Source organism: Cavia porcellus, unplaced genomic scaffold, assembly GCF_034190915.1.
Source record: "Cavia porcellus strain 051 isolate PalLab524CR breed Dunkin Hartley unplaced genomic scaffold, mCavPor4.1 scaffold_18, whole genome shotgun sequence".
Taxonomy (NCBI): Eukaryota; Metazoa; Chordata; class Mammalia; order Rodentia; family Caviidae; genus Cavia; species Cavia porcellus.
Genome location: NW_026947501.1, coordinates 55,080,021 through 55,095,969, shown reverse-complemented (window position 1 = coordinate 55,095,969; position 15,949 = coordinate 55,080,021). Strand labels below are relative to the sequence as shown.

The 15,949-nt window shown below is 51.3% G+C and overlaps 1 protein-coding gene across 7 annotated transcripts in view; it reads left to right on the top strand.

The window, feature by feature from the left end:
- Window positions 1-15,252, top strand: part of Bcl2l11 (BCL2 like 11) — a 40,241-nt gene extending 24,989 nt beyond the window's left edge. For all 7 annotated transcript variants that reach the window (XM_013147388.3, XM_023563000.2, XM_023562999.2 and 4 more), the window contains one exon: window positions 10,955-15,252. In XM_013147388.3, the coding sequence (XP_013002842.1) occupies window positions 10,955-11,053 (99 nt within the window). In that variant the 3' untranslated portion in view covers window positions 11,054-15,252. The remainder of the gene's footprint in view (window positions 1-10,954) is intronic.
- Window positions 15,253-15,949: the final 697 nt, after the last annotated feature.

Below are 15,949 nucleotides of genomic sequence, written 5' to 3'. Positions count from 1 at the left end.
GTGGAGATCCCCATGTTGACCTGAAAGGAAGGATGCTGTGTCTCGCTTATGGGTGACATTGCAGTTGTTCATACCATTCTCTCTCTGTCACTCTGTCCTGGATTTATTTATTTGGTAAAAATTCCGTCTCATACAAGTACCTCATACAGGTGGTCAAATCTCTTTGCTTTCCTTGGCTTGAAGAAAGTCGTGCTAGAACACCCTGAAGTTTGTGTCCTGTGGTAAGTGCTCGCCCAGGCCTGGCCAGCCGCTGCTAAGTGAGCAGCTATTTGCTGCCAGTCGCTTTGAGTCATTCCTGTTTATGTCCTGGTGTATAACACCGCCCGAGCCTCCCACAGACACTCACCAGGAGTCTGGTCTTGTCCATCAGCTCCATTTCCTGTCTTCCTATGGGTGTGCATGCCCATGTCTCTGATGGGGGAAGTGTGCTACGGTCACAGTTCTATCATCAAACAGGCAGTGTCACCCTGATGAATGGGCTGAGGGAATTCTCCCGACACTGTCCTCAGCCAGCATATACCTGACACCCTCCCTGCGGTGTGTGAACTCATGGAACAGGACTTGGCAGCCCACATCTGAAATGGTGGAAAAAAATTTTTTTGGAAAGTAGGTTGATGCCTTAATTTGCCCCTGAAGTTATTATAGGTTCTCCACAGTTCTTGGGAGCTTGGTGGGACTGCACGTGAGCAGCCTGGTTCTCATCCGAAACGGGGCCGCAGTGTGTTCAGGAGGTTGGCTGCCCTGCTGAAGCAGGGGACACGTGGGTGCCTGCAGGAGAGCCCTGGTCCTGGGGCTGTGTCTAGAATCCAGCAGGACAGGTCATTTCCAAGCCAAGGCAACACACTGCCCATCATACTGGGCCCAGCATCTCTGACTCAGAGGGACTTCTCAGGTTTCCTTGGGGCCGGAACTGACATAGAGAGGGCAGCGGTCTGTGTCCTCATGGTGCTGGGAGCACTTGCTGTGTCACTGCCACTGGCTGCAGAACTGAGTGTTTCAGGGTGTTTTATAAAAGTTCCTCTTTAAAACACAAAGCAGGAGCTCACAGCTCTGCAAGGCTTCCCCACGGCCTGCAGCAGGGATGAGACGTGGGCTAAAGGTGGGGCCTCCCATCTGTGGCTGCCCCCTGACCGAGGCTGTCGCCATGGTGGTACATGGTTTGAGCTTGGCATTGAGGGTGAGTCTGTGGCGTGTGTGTGTGTGTGTGTGTGTGTGGCCTCCCTTTTCTCCCAGTGTTTGGCAGTGTCTTGTGTAAGTGGGCGTCAAAGATGATGGTGCCTGTGTTTTCACATGAGATGAGCCTTACCGTTCCCCATGCTTTTGTTAAAACAAATTTATGTTCAGTCTGTTGGACTTTTGCAGGATTTTGGAATTGTACGTTTTTGTTTCATATCTTCACAATAATTCAGAGCTAAAGTGCTGTCACTGAGAAAGGGCTTCAGCTTTCCCAGCAGGTGGGGCACTGAGGGGAAGGACTGGAGGCAGGTACCTTCTCCAGATTGGATCTAAACAGCCAGCTCCAAGCGCGGGACCCTGGAGCTCTGGACAGTGCCGCGGTGACCCTCAAAGGCACCGTGGCTATCTCTGTTGCTGTTAGGTTAAAGCAGCCCCTCGTCTGGAACCCCAGTGGTGGCCCCTTGCTGCACACGGGGAGGAGGCCAAGGAGTGCAGTCTGCAGTGGCGTGCATTCAAATCACCTGCCCTGCCGTCTCTGCTAGGTGCCCACGCGCTGCTTCACGGTAGTTTCAGCCTCTTTAAATATTTCCTTTTGTCTGTTTTGCCTAACACTGTTTCAGAACCTTCTGTAAAGCCTCAGTGTTTCATCATCTTCAGCCTGACGAAGCCTGACAGGGTGCTTTCCTGGTTTTCCAGTTAGAGAAATAGAGGACATAATAGTAGTGGCCTGTGGGACGGAGCTGTGAGGCCAAACCCTGGACGAGGCGAGGGGCACCGGGGAGCACTGCCCCCATCCCACTGGTCCCCTTCACCCTTGGTGTCCCCTGTCAGCTGCAGAAGCCTCACTGTTCCACGTTGTTTAAATTTTTTGCTGTTTTATCCTGCAATAACTTCACATTTACATTGGTGTTAAAAGAAAGGCACAGAACTCTGCCACCTTCCAGTCCCCAGTGTGACCATGCTGTCACATTTGCTCCAGTGATGCCCGCTTTGATCTGTGTGTTACACACTGTTTCCTCATGGTACCCGTTCCTGGCTCTTCGTCCTGGGGAGAAGGGTGTGCTCTGACGTGATCACAGTGTAACTGTCACCGTCTGGAAGTGAATTGTGTTCCCATGCCATCATCTGACCTGTAGACTTAAACTTTATCAGTTGTTCCCAAATGTCCTTTTTATCTGCACCCTGCCAAAAAAGAAAAAACAATTGCAAAGATATTTTCTGGTGTAAGTTGCAGTCCTTCCTTGAATTTGGGTGCCTTGTCCCTTCGGAACTGATTCTCAGCCTGTGCCCTTGTGACAGAGCCCTTTACACAAAGGGTCTGAGAAACTAGACTCACCACAGTTGGTCTGCCTGATGGTGCAACCATGGGTTTTGTGCAAGAACATGGCTGTATGTGACCCCAGTGCTTCAGCCCCAGAGGCACATGGCGTCCCTCTGTCACCTTCTTGATCCTGTTCCAGGGTGGTGTTTTCCACTATAGAGTTAATAGTCTTTCATTTAATGGCAACAAAACACTTGTAAAAGAGGAGGTGCTTTCTTCTCTCCCCTGTAAGGTGTTTCCTTGCCTTCTTGGGCTCGAGGGTCCCGGTTTGTCCCATGGGTTGTTATGCATTAGCAGCTCTCAGTGTTAATCGTGAAGCTCAGTGTCTCACCGAGCAGGCCTGCAAAGCCCTCCGAGACAAAGCCCAGGCATCGGGGTGTGCGGGGGCCCTTGGCGGCACTGGTCACCGAGTCGACCACACCAATGTAGTATGCTAACCGTGTCCACTGCTCAGCGTGGCACACATACACAGGGCTTGGGAGGGGGGCAAAGCTACAGACAGGCTGGGGAGCACGGGGATGCCTGGGTGCCTGGAGGGAAGAGGTGAGAGATGCTGGCACTCTCTCCCGGAGCTGACGGAGAAGCAAGCACCTTGCTTTCAGCAGAGTGGTGTGGTGGTGTCTGTGTGGCAGTGTGGGCAGCTGGCGCCTTGAAGCCTTCTCGTCCTAGGGGGCAGGGAGCCTCCACACAGAGACAGCCGGGTTTTTCTCCGTTTGGCAGCAGCCTCACTGCTTCCTTCTGAGACTCAGAAACTACCTGAGGACACGCGCTGGCCTGTCTGCTTCTAGAGGTGACGTCAGCGGGTACAGATCATGGTCCCGTGCCAGCGTAAATGCTGGCTCTGGAGACTTGATGTCCCCTTGGGTGGGCATCTTGGTCCTGGGGCAGTGGAGGAGACCTGAAGGCTTTTGGTTTTGGAGTCCCTGGACCCCCTCTGCAGCCGTTGCTGCTGGGATCTCTTCCATGCCTCACAGTCAGGTTGTCCAGCTTGGGCACTGCTCTTCACATGCAGGGGCTCGGGGACGCTCCAGCGGTAGACAGCAGTGGACAGTCATGAATGAAGCTGTGGTGGCCTCTGCAGCTGGGGCAGGAAGTGAGTGAAGATGCCCTCCTTGTCCGATCATAGAAACAGCGCATCTTTTGTTTACTCTGCCTACTTCCTGCTCTGTGCAGGACCTGTGCAGGCATGATCTGGTTGAAGTGCTATAGACCAGAGTGTGGCCCTGAGTCAGATAACGCAGCGGGAAGAGGTGGCTGTGCGGAACAGTGCTGATGAAACAAGTTTTTGCCAAAGTATCCACAGAGTCCTCGCGTTCCCGATTGGCCGGGTGCTGTTACAAACTTCATCCTTAGGTGCCTGTCCTTCCAGGGGGGTGGGACCCCCTGTGCCGCCTGAGCCCCTCTTTCAGCTCCAGATCCTGCAGGTAACATACAGTGCAGAGGCCCAGCCTGCAGCTTGCTTGGTGACCATACAAACCAGACAGACCCAGAGAGGGGTGGCCTTGGCATCATTCTCCAGAAGCATGTAGGAACTTCACAAAATGAGCTGCTTTCTCTTGCTGTTTGTGAAAATAACTATTAAGAGGCTATCTCAAATATGAAATGGAGAGTTACCCTAACATTACTGCTAGGGGTTTATGGAATGGCCCTTCTCACAGCAAAAAGCAGTCATGGCTGCCTAAGGAGCTAAACCTGTGCCTGTCGTTTGTGCCACCACTATCAGGTTTTGAACATGTTTTCCTTGGACTGGAGGAGGCGCTTTGCCCATCTAGTTTTAGAAGCCTCCTGCACCTATCTGGGGCCACCCCTGGCAGAGCTGCAATTGCAGTAACAAGAAGGTGCCGAGCACTGAGGTTTTCTTCCCCTAGACTTTCGGGAGAGCTTGTGTGCAGGGTCTCATCAGCAGGGTTTTCTTTACTTTGTTGAGGAGAGAGGGTGATCTCATGGGACGGTAGACCTGTCTGTCTTCTGCACCAGGAGTGTGTCTGGTCCCACTGGCACGTACTGCAGCTGTCTGGTTGTTCACAGATGCAGGAGGAGCTGGGGCGCTGGGGTGGCTGGCTCGTATGGGGCTGACTGCCCCCACCGTGTGTGAGGGTCCCGTCAGCCTGGCAGGTGCTACGCCTACAGGTGTCTGGCTGTTAACACATGGCCAGGAGATGCAGGTGCCTGAAGGGGACTTCACAGAGGACTAACAGGGTGACTTTTTTAATCTCTAGAGGAGGAAATGAAGATGCATACAGAGGAAGGCTTGGCCCTTCTGCAGACATACAAAAATAATAAACCTCTTACATCACCCTTTGCTAGACTTCTACCAGCTGAACCAGGGCGGAGAGGTTTTAGTTGTGGTTAAGTCGCGTTACGTATCACTTAGCATTTTTCTGAGGCTGGGGCACTTCAGAACGTAGTGTTCCTGCTCCGCATCGAGTATTTCAACCAAGGCCTCACAAAGAGCAGGCTCCAGCTCCTCAGTGGCCAGCCATGGCTCCCAACACAGTGGTCAGGAGTTGATGGTCATCCCAACCAGCAGCCAGCACCAACCCTGGGGTCTGGGTCCAAGAGCTAAACACCACCTCTTCCCAGGTAGAAGTGTGTGTTAGACAGCTGGAGGAACATCAGGTGCACACAGGCGAGCTGGGAGTGAACTGGAGAAGTGAGTATTAGTCCCACAAAATGCCTGCACTGAAATAGTTTCTTTGAAATGGTTCATTTAAACTATGATGAAGGCTCGGTTCACTGAAACCATTTTTATGTGACATTTAAAGACCTCATCACTGTCACCATTCCAGTGTGACTGCAGCACTGTTCACTGCAGTGGTGGAGGAGGGCACCGTCCTTCTTCCCGGGGACACTGCTTTACCCCAGACAGCCCCCTCTCCCCCAGCTGCGTGTGTGTGCAGGAGCTGTTAGGCAGAAGCTGTGTGGATGAAATGCCGTGGCGAGTTTGGTATTAAGATGTAATTAAATTCCCTCGTACTTGTTGCCATGGCGAGTTTGGTCTTCGGGTGATGTCTGTGCAGCCTTACAGGTGCAGTGAGCTTGGAACCAGCTCTGAAATTTGAGCCGAGATGCTCATGGACTTAGGTTCTTGGCCCGAGAGTGGAGAGGAGACCTGTGTGGTGCTCATTGCTTGCTGGTTCTTCCGCCTGACCTGTGGTCCCACTTGGCTGCCAATGTAAATAAACATGGCTTGGGCTGGGAGGTGTGGACAGGCGGAGGGGTGCTGGCCCCTGGGGTTCTGCAGCCACTGCGTCCTCATCTTGAGCCCTAGAAGGACAGACATTGCCTTCTCTGCTGCCTGCATCTCGAGCAGAGATTCCCTCTGTCAGAGTCTTCCACGGTCTGGAATTCGGTCTCCTGTAACCTTACTACTTCTTATTATTAAGTCTACTTAGGAAAAGAAAAGTTTAAGATATCTCAGGCCTTCAGGGTTGAAATGCTCAAGGGCAGGTTCTAGAACTAGTTACCTTCCTCTGCATCTCAGCTGTGTTCAGTAACACCCTTCCAGACTTCTTTATTTGTCACTGAGCATTTGGAATTGAACTGGCTTTGAGAGGATGGTGGAGATACTGTCGTGTTTCCTTGGTTACCTTGACTGCCAGGAGACTCACAACTATTCTGCACTTTTGTCGCTGTAAATCTCGCCTTTGGTGCTCAGGATGAGTCTCTCTTCCTTGATGTGATTTCTGACTTCTCTGTTAACCTTTGTTTTCATCGTGCTGTGCACATCGCTCTTTTACTCCCAGTATTTGTTGGGTTTTGGCCCTGACGTTGGAGTCTGGATTCCTGGCATTATTACCTGCTCTGACTGGAGTCTGAGCTGAGTTGTTGGAGTCATTCCGTGGCTCCCCTTCTCCCTTCACAAGCATGGTCCGAGGCCTCCTTTCGGTCCGAAGCAGAGCTTCCTTCCTCTTGGAGGAATGAGGGGCCACCCCGGCTCCAGGCTTGTGCCTGTGGAGGGAAGGTGGCACCTGTCTCAGGCACGCTCATGCCCAGGTCATCTCTTTCCATTCTGGTAGCTTGAGTGTGGCACTCGGATGAGGGGTGTCTCCTTGGCAGGGGGAGTGTGGACTTGGGGTACATATCCTGGCCCTGCCACCTGCAGTTGGCCACTGGCGTGTGGGGTTGTTTTAGAGACTCAGAAACATCTGAGGTTGTTTCATTTAGCAGTGGCAACTGGTGAGTCTTCCATCCCCACGCTTGGGCACACAGGGCTGCTCTGTGAACCTCAGCTCATTGCCCAGAGATGCAGCCTGTGGGCGGCAGGTGTCCACGTGGCCAGGTGCCTCGGGCAACCTACAGTCAAGTTCCCTGTTGTTTCCCGAGCAACTGCTTCCCCGAATGCAGCAAGAGAGCATTGTTTCGCTGTAAATACTTTGGTATTAAGATGTAATTAAATTCCCTCATACTCAATTGGTTGTCCTCATGTAACTTGGAGATGGTTCTAGAGCTCGGGCTGCAGTGGCCACTTGTGGTTGTCTTGTCATCCTCCTGCCCTGCAGGGTGCATCTGGGGCCCCCACACTGCTGTGCCCATTCTGTGGTCCTCCCTGCGCCAGCTGCTCCCCTGAGAAGTGGGCTTGAACCCCACTCAAGGGCATTCCCTTGGCCCTGCCCTCACCCCCTCATTGGCTACCCAGATCGTGTCCCCTGTGTCATGTGGTTCCCTGGAGGAATCCTGGTGATAATGCCATCAGAGGCAGCTCACATCTTAAGAGCAGTGTGCCTGGGCCTGCCCCGGAGGGGCCTAGAGTCCCTAGTCTTGTGTCTTTCCCCTGAGGGGAGCAAGTCCATGGGGGAACAGTTCTGCAGCTCTCAGGGTCACCGTTCATCCTGGTTTATTATGAGAAATCAAGGCCTTTTTCATCACTTACTGGATGTCCCCCGCTGTTTGTCCTGCGGAGTGCAGTTCCGGCCTGCAGGCCACACGCCTCCATCAGGGTCTGAGGGGGATTAGCCCTGGTGCCTTCCTGCCTGGCTCCTCCGCCCACCTCCCCAGACAAACTCTGCTCGCTGCCATCTTATTTACCTCTGTATTGCCCCTGTCATATAATCGGGTTTATTATCTTGGGCTGGCGACACAGGGATCATGGCGAGGCCTGGTGGGTACACAGATGCACGCTGTGAAACCAGCCCACTGATCAGCCTTTGGTGGGTAGGGTGTGGGGGTGCTCAGCGCTCCTGAGAGACACACAAAGCCCTGGACATGTGGGAGCTCCGTGAAAGTCACTGCCTCAAATGACCAGCCCTGTATATGGCTACTAATGTAGACCATGGAGATAAACTTTCCCAGCAGGAAGGGGCGCTTCTGTGGGGCACCTGGGACTTGCTGTAGTTCTGCACAGGGAGAGAGCGCCTGCTGTACGTGGACACTTCAGTCGTTGTGCTCAGTAGCACATTTGGGTTTTTTTAAAGTAACCCCTTCCAGCCTGGGATACAGCTTAGCGGCACAGCACAGCAAGGTCAAAAGAATAATAGTAGCAAAAGAATAATAATAAAGTGACCCCTACACCCAAATGCATCAGTGTAATAGACCGCTAAGTTTTTGACTATGTGGACTAAAACAGAGTTTGCTCTAGGAATTGTTGTTTTCACATAACAGTGACAGGTGGAGAATGAAAGCTTTGCTAGCGCTGTTGTCACAAAATGCTGGAGAGGGGCCCTTTAAACAACAGAAATGTGTCCCCTCAGTTCTGGAGGCCCGAGGCCCCATCCTTGACCTCTACATGGCCACCTTTTCCCTGCATCCTTGTGTGGCTTTGCCCTGGCTCCTCCTGCAGACACCTGTGCGAGGACTCATCCTGATCCCTTTCCCAACACCCCATCTCCTGTCCAAACCCATTTTTAGTTGTGTTTGGGCCCACACTGAGGGAACTGGCAGTGTCCACAGGGAGATGGAACTTCTTAGTCCTTAGTTGTTCAGTTCTGTTAAATCCAGAAAGATAGCGGCTTTTTATACTCCCTGGTTTAGGCGTGATGGGGCGCTAATGTGCCCCTCGGTCCCCAGATGCCCGTTGGAGCTGAGTGGCCCTGTGGAGAGCTTGGCCAGGGAGAAGGTTCTCGCTGCCGCCCCTGCATGCGTTTCTCCTGTCCTTGTGTTGCAGCACCAGCAGGGGCCACCCGCACGCCAGCTCGTGTCTGGGCGGTTAACTCATGGTCCCCACCGCATAGCAGTTGTCCTTTGCAGGTCCAGTTCCATATTGCGTCTTGGATGTATTGTCCTGCCCAGAACCACTGGGTCTGTGCTGCTTTGAGCTCACCCTGAGGCCCGGGTGCAGCAGCAGCTCTAGTCCCTGGTGGGGATGTCACAGTGGCTGAGCCAGCTGCCGCTCTTGGCCACCTGCACAGCCCCCCGGTTCCTCTTCCTTACCTGGCTGCAGCTGGAGGGCCGTCTGCCCCTGCTGGTGCCACCAGGCCTGGGCTATGTCCTCCCACAGCCATGCTGATTGTGTGGCCCAAGGTGTCAGGGCCGCCAGGCTGCAGAACAGGAGCCCCCTCCACTGTCCTCTGGCTGTTTTCTGCAGCGTGGACCATGAGCTCTGGGCCAGCAGCAGCTTTCAGCCACAGTGCCAGCTGCCCAGGGCTTTCAGGGCTGGCACAACCCCTTCAGCTGGTGCTGATGGTCTTCTCCATTGAATGTTATCCAAAGCCTTTGTTCGCTTACACAGCGTCATCTTGTTCTGGCCCCCACCTTCTGAGATCGGGGTGCAGCAGCGGCAGCATCTCTTCCTTTGCTGAGAGTTCCTGCGTCCCCCACCCCTGTGCTCCCTCAGCAGGTGGCAGACGATTGCTTCCCTAGACACTGCCAAGTTTGAGCTGCTGAGACCTGTCCCTCAGGTGCTCCAGCCATCTTGATGCTATTGGTCTGCGCATGGACATACAGGCAGCCTCACTCCCTGGGGTCATGGGGCGGTGGGGACACTGGGGCCGCCTGAGACTTCCCACCGTGAATTGGGTGGCACGGTCTATCCAGTGTGCGCTTTCTTCTTTTGAGTAAGTTGTGGTTTATTTTGAATCAGCCTCCTTTCAACCTATTAATATTAGCCGACACTAGCATTCACCTTCCCCTCAATGTTTCTCACACAAGAAGGAGCAAAGTAATTTTGAAAGTTAAATCAAAACAAAGCAATCTTGTGTGCAAAGCCGATAAAAATCACAGACTGTGGTTACGGAGCGCCTCCACAGGAATCGCTGACATAAAGCCGATTTCCTCCCGCCTTGTTATGGAAGGAAAAGGGGGAAATGCTCTGGCCTTATCACGGGCCAGTGCGCTGCGCAGGCGCTCCAGAGCTTGTGTAAACAGTGGCGAGGGGGCCCTCCGCCGCAGCGGCCGTGTCAGGGGGACGTTTTTGGGGGGCAGAGAGGGGGCAGGCAGCATCCCAGTGATTCCTGGGACCGCGCCTTGGACACAGGTCCCACCAGGGCAGAGCGGGACGCGGAGGGCTCTGGGCTCCCGGAGCTGCTCAGGGATAGCTTCTCCCCAAAGGGCACAGCCCCGGCTGATGTCCGCCCCTCAGGTGAGCCAGGGTGGACAGCATGTGGTGTGCAGAGGGAGTCCAGGCAGATGTGTTCCACCCCTTCTTTGCTTCTCTTAATTCATATTTCACCCTTAAGCTGCAGGGTCAGCTAGAACCCCAGACGGTCCCTCTGGACGACCTGAGGGTCTGATGCTTTCAGATAACCAGGCGATTTCCTTTCGAGCAGGTTCTCGGCCCGGGCTGTACAGGAGGTGCTCACCAGTGCGGAGACGCCTTTTCCCTCAGTCCCTCCTTCCTCCTCAGACTCGGGGAGGGGTGGCTCAGCCTTGCGTCCGCCTGGCCTGCGAGCGCCCACTGGGTCACAGCACAGTGGCCAGAGCGTCCGCCTGGCCTGCGAGCGCCCACTGGGTCACAGCACAGTGGCCAGAGCAACTGGCTGCACGGTGGCGCATTGCAGCACCTTCTTAGGGCAAATTACCCCCAAATCACTGGTTTCTTAAATAGATTACAGCTACCAGAAGTTCACCCTTGAGGGAATCTGAAACTGATTTGAATGCCGACGAACGTGGGTAGCAAGATCCTTCACATCTGCCAGCCCCTTTCTTTTTCCCCTCCCAGCTCTGCTCCTCTCCTCGAGGCTCCTGCTCTGTAACTGGAAATGGGTTTTGCCCCACACTTGGGTCAACGCTGGAGTATTAGGTCCAATAATCCTCTTGAGTTATTAGTGTTCTTTTTTTTTTGCCTCCCCCACTTCTCTGTTTGTAGGAGAAAACCTGCAAGGTTAAGGCTTCCTTTCACACCAGGGAAAACGTCTGCCCTGGACAATCTCAGGGAGAAACTGGTGCCTTGGGGGACGCTCTACCGGTTCCCATAGCCATCAAGAGGGCATTGCTGTTCACTTTTGTGTGGGCACCCACCTTCCCTGCCGCCACCACCACCAAATTAGGGAAGAACTAATAAGCTTCGCTATTTTGTTCCAGGTGTTCTTGAATCATTACCAGCCCGCTGAAGACCAACCCCAAATGGTTATCTTGCGATTGTTACGTTACATTATCCGCCTGGTATGGCGAATGCATTGACAAGCTCTTCGTGGAGTCAGGACACCTGCAGATGTTCGCCTGTGCCACCCGACAGGTCCAGCCCGAGGACTCTTGGTGCCAGCGCTACGCAGCCAGAGTTTCTTCCCTGAGAGGTGCGCGGAAGGTGGGCAGCGTGCACCCACGGCAGCTCTGCTGCGCTGGACGCTGGACGCGGACTTTACCCCTCTGTCCCCACCCCACGACAGCATTTCTGTAGAAGTTTGTTGTGAATGTAAACGAGGAAGGATTTTTCTTATTTTTTTTCTTAATGTACAGAATCATGGTTCTCTGGTTCAAGATTGTCTGAGATTGGTGTTTACATGCTGTGTGTGGATGTGGGGTTTTTTTTTTCCACCTTCTTTAATAACAGCTTTTTTCAGAAAGGAAATGGAAACTTTTTAACCAACTTGTGAATGATTTTTATACTAAAATTTTAAAAACTTCAGAGGATTGAATAATCCTACCAGTAGAAACTGAGTCACCTAATTTATAATGCTGACTTAGTTTATTTTTAGATGACAGAGTTTTTAAACAGGGAGATGGAAGTATGATACGTCACTCTCTTCCTTCAAAGTTCTTTTGAACTTTATTTCTAATTATTATAATACCAAAAGATTTCTTATAAAATGGAACTGATTAGGGGGTAGAAGGTATGCCATCCCATCTTGTAAATATTCATGTACCTCCTTGCATTCAGTTTTATCAGTGGCAAAGTTTCTTATGTCTCCGTGCCTCTTCGCGATCCCCATTTGTGACCCCCTTCCAGACCCAGACGCAGGCTTGCGGGTCTGCTCCGGGGTGCTTTCATGCAGTGTTTTTGGGTCAGAACCAGAGTTAGCACACATCTGTGTCACTGCCAGCTCTTCCACCTTTGTGTCACCAGCAGACTGACGGGGATGCATTCACTGGCTGCAGTTGTCATTTAGATGTCAGTGGAGATGAGACCGAGATGAGACAGGAGACCGAGCCTGGCCCCCTTTGCACAGTCCGCAGTCACAAGGCACGCTCTGCAGCCGTCCCAGGGACCCCATTCCCGCCCCATGGGAAGGATGTCTGATGACCATTTCCCAGGCATCCTGGCTTTCGCTCCAGCCCAAGCCCCTGGGCTGCAGTACCTGCACTTGGTCCCATTCCTCTGAGCTGGCTTTGAGGTGGAGACTTAATCCTGCTTTCACCAGTACCACAGAAAACAGGGCGGAGTCTGAGATGTCCCTAAAGCCTTTGCTTCTCTCGTTCTCTTAGGACATTTAGTCTTATCAGGGCACCTACCTTCCCCTAGGGTCGTGCAGGGCCAGCCTGTACATCGGTCAGTCATTTCAAAATCTGGCATAAGGGCAAACAAAGAACAAGACAATCAGACACACACTGGGGTGACCCAGGAGAGACACGGTGAGGGAGCAGGGGAAGGGGGGGCAGGGAGGAGTCTGAACCCCAACCCATGATTTTTGACAACTGATCATTAAACAACTTTTTGAAAGGAATATAGGAGTTTTCCAACACACCAGCAGTACCGGACAGCCGTGGTGTTTGCTTTTTGGCTGACAAGGGATTCGTGTACTCACATTAAATTAAGAAGAAAACCCATTCATTTGTGTGTTCGTAAGTTTATATACTTGTATATAGATATATGTGTATATATATGTATATATATATATTGTCTATACACTTTTTCCTTTAGGTAGAAGTGATATGATTCCAAATATTCTTTTTAAGCATTTTTCCCCTTAAATTTCCAAGTTTTGAATATTTTTGAAAGTCACGTTGGAGCTCAGCTCGTTTCTTGACATGTCTTGAGCCCAGCTATAGGGCCCCACATTGCCGCAGTGCTGTGGCGGTGTTGGGATTGTGGTCACAGCCCTGTAGGCAGGTGCACACACTTGTGCACACGCACACACACCAAAGACATTATCTGGGCCAGCCCTTCCCAGAGCTCTCTGCTCGGTGCCCATCTCTCCGACTTTCCACGGAATACAGCACAGCCAGGGGCAAGAGATCTTCCTGCCTCACCCACCCATGAGCGTGCCTACCTCTAGGGTGGCAGGGGAAGTGGCTCCTGAGGATACAGGTGATTCTGTGAATTGTAGAATATTGCAGGATGGGATGCTGGTGCCAGAATTTACCAAGATGACTGGTTGTCTCTGTACTGTATCTGTGTATCAAAATGCCTCCCTGTGAAGGATGGCTCCTTACTGGGGGTATGCCTTCGACTTTTATTTTTCTTATTATTTTTTAAATTTTTTGTAGATCCTTTAAAAAAGAAAAAAAAGGAAGAAAAAAAAAAAAAAAAAACCAATGCGGGTTTTGTGCCTTGATAACCTCTCTCTGTGAGGTTTGTAAAAAGTGTTCTGTGACTTCACTGAAATGCAATAAACCCAAGTGGCTTTGTGGCTAATTCTACGCATTTCCTTCCAGAAAAACGCATTAAAGCAGGATGGGGGAGGGGAGGGGTGTCGCAAAGCCAATTTAAAATTTCTTTTGATTTAAAAAAAAAAGTGGAACATGATTTTCTTCTGTTTCCCCTTAATATTGTACATATTTTCAACTATTTATTAGATTAGGTTATTTACCAACTGAGCCAAATGTTTGTGTGCAATTGTGTTTCCTTTACCTTTCTTGTAAAGTTTTGTATAGCGTAAATGACTAAAAAAAAATCACTGTTTTTCTAAAACTTTTTTCAGAATCAAGGATTGTAAATATTGTAAATTCTTTTTCTGTGTAATGTGTCCTACTGTTTCATAATGCTGTAACTTGTAGAAATATTGTATATTTATTTTCTGCTTATTTAATGTCTTAAATTCTTGAAAGTGTTGATGTGGATACCCCACCCCCACCCACCTCCCTGGGATTTGCCTCAGCTTCTGAAGCTGGAGATGGTCACTTAGTATCTGCAGACCACATCTCCTGGCTGATTTGGCCTCCAGCTTGGTTCCTGGTGTTCGCTCTTGGGGTTTGCTAAACAAATGTGGCAGGTTACGCCGTTGTACTCTCAAGAAGCAGGCATAGTAGGGCACACCTGTAACCCTAGCACTGGGGAGGCTGAGGCAGGAAGATCACTATGAGTTCGAGGCCAGCCCAGACTGCGTAGTGAGACTCTGTCTCAAAACAAAATATTTCCTTTTTTGTGTTTTGTTTTCACTCCTAGAAATACTTATCAACCTTCTGATTGTTCCAAAGCATCTAGCTTCTCATAGAAGCATATTTGCTAACTCTAGGCCATATCTTTAAGAAGAAAAAGAAAGAAGTATTAGCAGACGGGGAGGATTTTTCCCATTAAAATTTATCCCTGACAACTCAGTGTTGAAAGAAAAAATACGCCACCTCTGGGGATGCTGCCATGTGGTTGTCCAGGGCCAGGCACAGGTGGGCCAAGTGTCTACTGCTTTGAGATAGGCTTCAGGGTCACCTGGGGCCGCTTGTCACCAACTGATGAGTGATTATTCTCCCCGCCTGCTGTGCAGCTCCTGTGCTTTGAGGTGTGGATGAACCAAACTTGCAGAAGAAGCCAGTGATAAGCTGTCTCCCAGCATTTGGTCACCAAGTTTGGTCAGGCAGCTGCTTCAGGTCCATGCCCACTTCCCGCCTCCACCCCCTTTAATAAGAGAGAGTCATCAGGGTCCTGCTGGGTGTCCAGATATGAAAGTCCAGCAAACCCTGGGGGCTTCCGATGGGCCCGGGGATGTCTTCTGTCACCAACCCCTGCTGGTTTAGCCTGGTGCCTGTGTGTGTCCCCTGGGTACACGTGCCTGTGTGTCCGAGGTTGTGACCCCACGTGATGCTAAATCAGCCATGGTCCCATCCCAAGCAGCTTTGTAGGAAAGAAACATCCTCAAGTCCCCACCTAAGTAACTTGACCGCTTTCATTGGGGGAATTCAGGCTTTAGGAGCTGTTAGGTTTTACGTCCAGGTTCCGTGACCACTCTTCACTGTGTCTGGACTCATCAGGTACCTACCGTGTATAAATAGCACTGATCCACCTGTGTACTGACCCATCAGCGCATTTCCCGGGACCCAGCGTATGTAGCATTTTATATCGCAATTTCCCTGGCTTACTTGTGTTTTGCACTGACAAATTTTGACAGGGTGATTGCCACTTTACTTGTGCAATACTGCTGTAAATAACTGCAGATTTTTTTTTAAAGAAACTCAATCTTTTATGTTCTTAATGAATTTTATATAAATAAAACTTTCAACTAGTTTTAGTGAGCCGTCTGGTTTGTTTTCACAAATTGGGGGAAAGACGGATATGGTGTGCCCCACACACGCCTACCCTTCGTCAGGTATCTGGGCGTATGGAGTGCTTGCTTGAGGACATGCTGTGTATATGCTTAAGAGCAAGCCACACTTGAAAATTGAAGTTAGCCAGCGTGGTTTCACACGCCTGTAATACCAGCACTCGGGGAAGCTGAAGCAGGAGAATCATTACAAGTTCGAGACCAGCTTGGGCTACAAAGTGGGTTCAAGACCAGCCAGAACTACATAGGCCTCAAAAAGACACAAAAAGAAAAGAATTGAAGTGGCTGGTGGGACCGATGGCAAAACCCTCTGCCCACAGAGTCAGATGCTGCTCAGCGCTGGGTACAGAGGGGCTGGAAGGAGCTGTGTAGGGAGCCAGCCCTGGGTGTGGCAGGGCCCTGCTGTCCAATCCTATCATCTCAGGCAGAAGACCAAAATGGCTGTCAGATGGGAGCAGAAAGGGCTACAAAGGGATCACTGACAAGTACCTGGCACCCAAGGGGACAAATGGATCACAGCGTCTCACAAACAAAAATTCCTGAGACCTGAGGCTGCAGTGCCCCGTAGGGTCGAGCTGCATTGGGGCTGAGAAGTGAACCTGATTTGGGGACACACATCACCACCTCATACTAAAAAAGGACACGATTTGCCTTTGTGGAACAG